General features: G+C 39.5%; 1 protein-coding gene across 1 annotated transcript in view; it reads left to right on the forward strand.

The window, feature by feature from the left end:
* PPIL3 (peptidylprolyl isomerase like 3) overlaps positions 1–1,808 on the forward strand; it is a 4,497-nt gene extending 2,689 nt beyond the window's left edge. The window contains exons 4-6 of the mRNA XM_008629806.2: positions 559–626; positions 1,003–1,121; positions 1,410–1,808. Of these exons, the coding sequence (XP_008628028.1) occupies positions 559–626; positions 1,003–1,121; positions 1,410–1,536 (314 nt within the window). The 3' untranslated portion in view covers positions 1,537–1,808. The remainder of the gene's footprint in view (positions 1–558; positions 627–1,002; positions 1,122–1,409) is intronic.
* The last annotated feature ends 1,564 nt before the right edge of the window (positions 1,809–3,372 follow it).

The following is a 3,372-nucleotide window of genomic DNA, read 5'->3' on the forward strand; positions in this document are numbered from 1 at the left end:
GGAGGGAAATAAAAAGGAATTACAGGTATTAAAACCAAAATGTAAGTCAAGTAAAAATATAATAATTATTGTATTGGTGATAAGAGGTTTTTATTATGAGATTAGTTTTCTGTGGTGGGTTTACAGAAGTGCAGGTGTTACCCTGGTTTTAAATAATCATGCATTCTACATACTTGAGTTTTTCGAGCTGTTTCCACTAAACCACAACATGGTTCTGTTTAAGAAGAAGTTGCTACTGTGCTTTATGTGGTTTTTGCCTGAAAGGCTGCCTCTAAAGCATTCAGGGAAAATATCCCAGACAGTGTCAGCTGTTTGGGAGAAAAGATGATTCAGTTGTGTCTGTTCGTACTCATACAGAACTTAATCTGAGGATATGTTTTGTTCTGCTACTTAGTAGGTTCCTTATATAGAGTTACTTCTCTGTGCAGGGTCAAGAACCTGCCTCAACTAATTGCAGGCTGCTTAGGGTCTTTGTTGTAAAGTGTTGTAACAGAACATAATTTCTGGATTTATCAGTCTGAAAATCCAGTAATCTCTACTGTGGTGCTTCTTTGTCAGGCACTGGGAAAGGAGGTAACAGCATCTGGGGCAAGAAGTTTGAAGATGAATTCAGTGAATATTTAAAGGTATTTCTGTGCTCTCAATATGCACTTATGTTTTCGTCTAAATTTTCTCTACAGGTTGGAGAACAATAGCTTATTATTAAATTAGGAACAGGCATTTCTGTGCTTGGCAAGTTAGGTTTGAGGGTTTTTATCACTGAAAACAGAAGTAAAAACAATTTCTGACAGCGTTTTTCATGCACTGAAGGCAAAGAAGTAACTTTTCATTGTAAGAGCCATTTTGAGGAGCTCCTTACTGATTGTGATAGAATATATTAGCAACCTAGATTTGTTCTTAATAATAGTATTGATGAAGAGGTCTAAGTCATAGAGCGCTTTGCACAGGTTAGTCCTGGTTTCACAGATGTGTACTCATGCTGAGGTTTTTCCTCTTGTTCAGCACAGTGTCCGTGGGGTGGTTTCCATGGCAAACAATGGTCCCAACACCAATGGATCACAGTTCTTCATCACTTATGGCAAACAGCCGCACCTGGACATGAAGTACACGGTGTTTGGAAAGTAAGTGATCCAACTGCACGCCTCTGTCAGAGTGTGTGAGGGATCTGAGTATTTTGGGGCACGTGCAGATGCTTGTATTTTTTCTCACAGTCTGTCATGGATGCATAATACTTTGTTTCAAAGTACATTATTTGCCACATAAAATGTTTTGATTTTCTTATTTTGTATCATTTGCTTGCAAGGTCCTTGCCCTGTGGTACTTAACTGCAAAGTGTTTTGAGATACCTTAATTGTGAAATATAAATCATTATTAGAAGACGATTTCCAGCACTTCTCTTTTTCTTGCAGAGTTATTGATGGCTTGGAGACCCTGGATGAGCTGGAGAAGCTGCCTGTGAATGAGAAAACCTACCGACCTCTTAATGATGTTCGCATTAAAGACATTACAATTCATGCCAACCCTTTTGCTCTGTAGCCACAGAATGCCTCAACACATTCTTCAGACTGGTCAGATAATTCCAAGATTATGGGGTTTAAAGAGCCATCAAAAAGGGTTACTTCAGCTGGATCATATCTTTGCTCATTGAATGCAGAATTTTCAGGAGTTGTGACGTTGTTTGGGACTTGTCACAGAGAAGTCTTATGCTTCAGAAGCCAGGTTTTCCAGAGCATCTTCCAGGAGTTTGATTTTTAAACACTGTTTTTTATACTTGTAAAATAAAAAAAAAGCTTAAACTTTTTCCCTAATCTTTGGTTTTTGCTTTATCTTTCTGAGTGATGTTATGTTAAAAAAACGTCCTTTGCTATAATTTCATGCTACCAGTTTTATGAAACCTCCTCATGTAAATTGTAATTTTCCTTACTCAGTTTTCTCAGAAGAGTAAAGTAAGATACGCAGTTTTTTCCCTTAGGTGAGAACAGTTTCATAAATAGATGAAACATTTCCCTCCCAGAAGATTAAAGAACATGTTTAGAGGAGTGCTTGCTCTTGTACTGCTGTGTTGGAATAACCTCTTCAGCCTCCCCAAAAGGTAGATGGGAGCAATTTCTTCTGCTTCTGGCACAGCACTATTGGTATGAAAGAGTATTTCTGTCCTTACATAGCTGTTGATTGAAATTAAGTAACATGGATTTATTGTAACTTGTTTTTCTTCATTTTTTTGCACAAAGACTAGGGGGTAAACACAACAAAGAGCACTGTCAAAAAGGCTGTGGTCACATGATGTTGAACAGATAAGAGAGCCATTTTGGACTTCTTCCCCCAGCCCCAGTGGGCATCCCCTTAGCAAAGCCCATTCTTTTATGTACACTTTGTAATCCTTGGGAGGCCCAAGGTCCAGCTGACTTGCAGTCTGCTTCAGACCATTATATCCTATTTTGGACTTGGCCTCTTAAAATAATGAGAACTCATTTGCAAGAGAAAGGCAAAGATGCCAAGTACAGATTACTGAGGCATTAATGAGCATAGCTAATCAATAGCTAATCAATAGATCCCATAGCTTGCTGGGACAGTTTCTAAATTCTTCATGGGCTGTTGCTTTAAGCTCCCAGCCCTTGTTCCAGACAATATATTTTAGTGTAATACTTCAGTCAGGTAAAGGATTTTATTCTTTTAGCTTTGTGCTCTGTCTCTTCCCTATAACCAGCAGCAGTAGCAGGTAGACTGAAGCGTGCAATAGCACTCTTGACTGACACTACTGACATGCAGGAGGAAGGACATTCTGGGAAATTTCCTACAGTGCAAAGGAACTGTAAATAATTAGTAATTTAAAACTGCACTGAACTGCAACAATTTCAGGTCTTTTTTTTTTTCCTCCACAAAAGAAGGCTGTTCATAGAATATGTGCAAATACAGCAGTACCAAGTATTTTGCTCTCTGGAAGATACACATTAAATTTAGATTTTTTTTCTTTTTTCTTTTTTTTTTTTTTTAAATCTAATGCTGTGTATTGAAAGGAGTGTGATCCTATTGGGACAAAATTACAAACAAACTTTTCAAAATTGTATTAAAACGTCTGTTTTCCTGGACTTGGTCTAAGATGGAGAGCAGTGGGCAAGAACAAAATAATGGCGCATGATCTTTGAACAGTGCCAAACTTGTACATCAGGTAAGCTGATTCCAGAGAACCACTAACCACGTCCAGGGCAGTCACAGACACCTAACAGCCTCGTCACCAGGGTAAGAATTGACCATTTCGCAATCGGAGTCCGTCCCCCCGCTCCCCGCCACAAACCCCTGCCCTCCTCAGGCCGCCCTGTTCTCTGCTGCGCCTTCTTGGGCGGGCAGCAAATGGCCCCCGCCGCCCCGGGC

This window comes from Corvus brachyrhynchos, unplaced genomic scaffold, assembly GCF_000691975.1.
Source record: "Corvus brachyrhynchos isolate BGI_N302 unplaced genomic scaffold, ASM69197v1 scaffold370, whole genome shotgun sequence".
Classification (NCBI taxonomy): Eukaryota; Metazoa; Chordata; class Aves; order Passeriformes; family Corvidae; genus Corvus; species Corvus brachyrhynchos.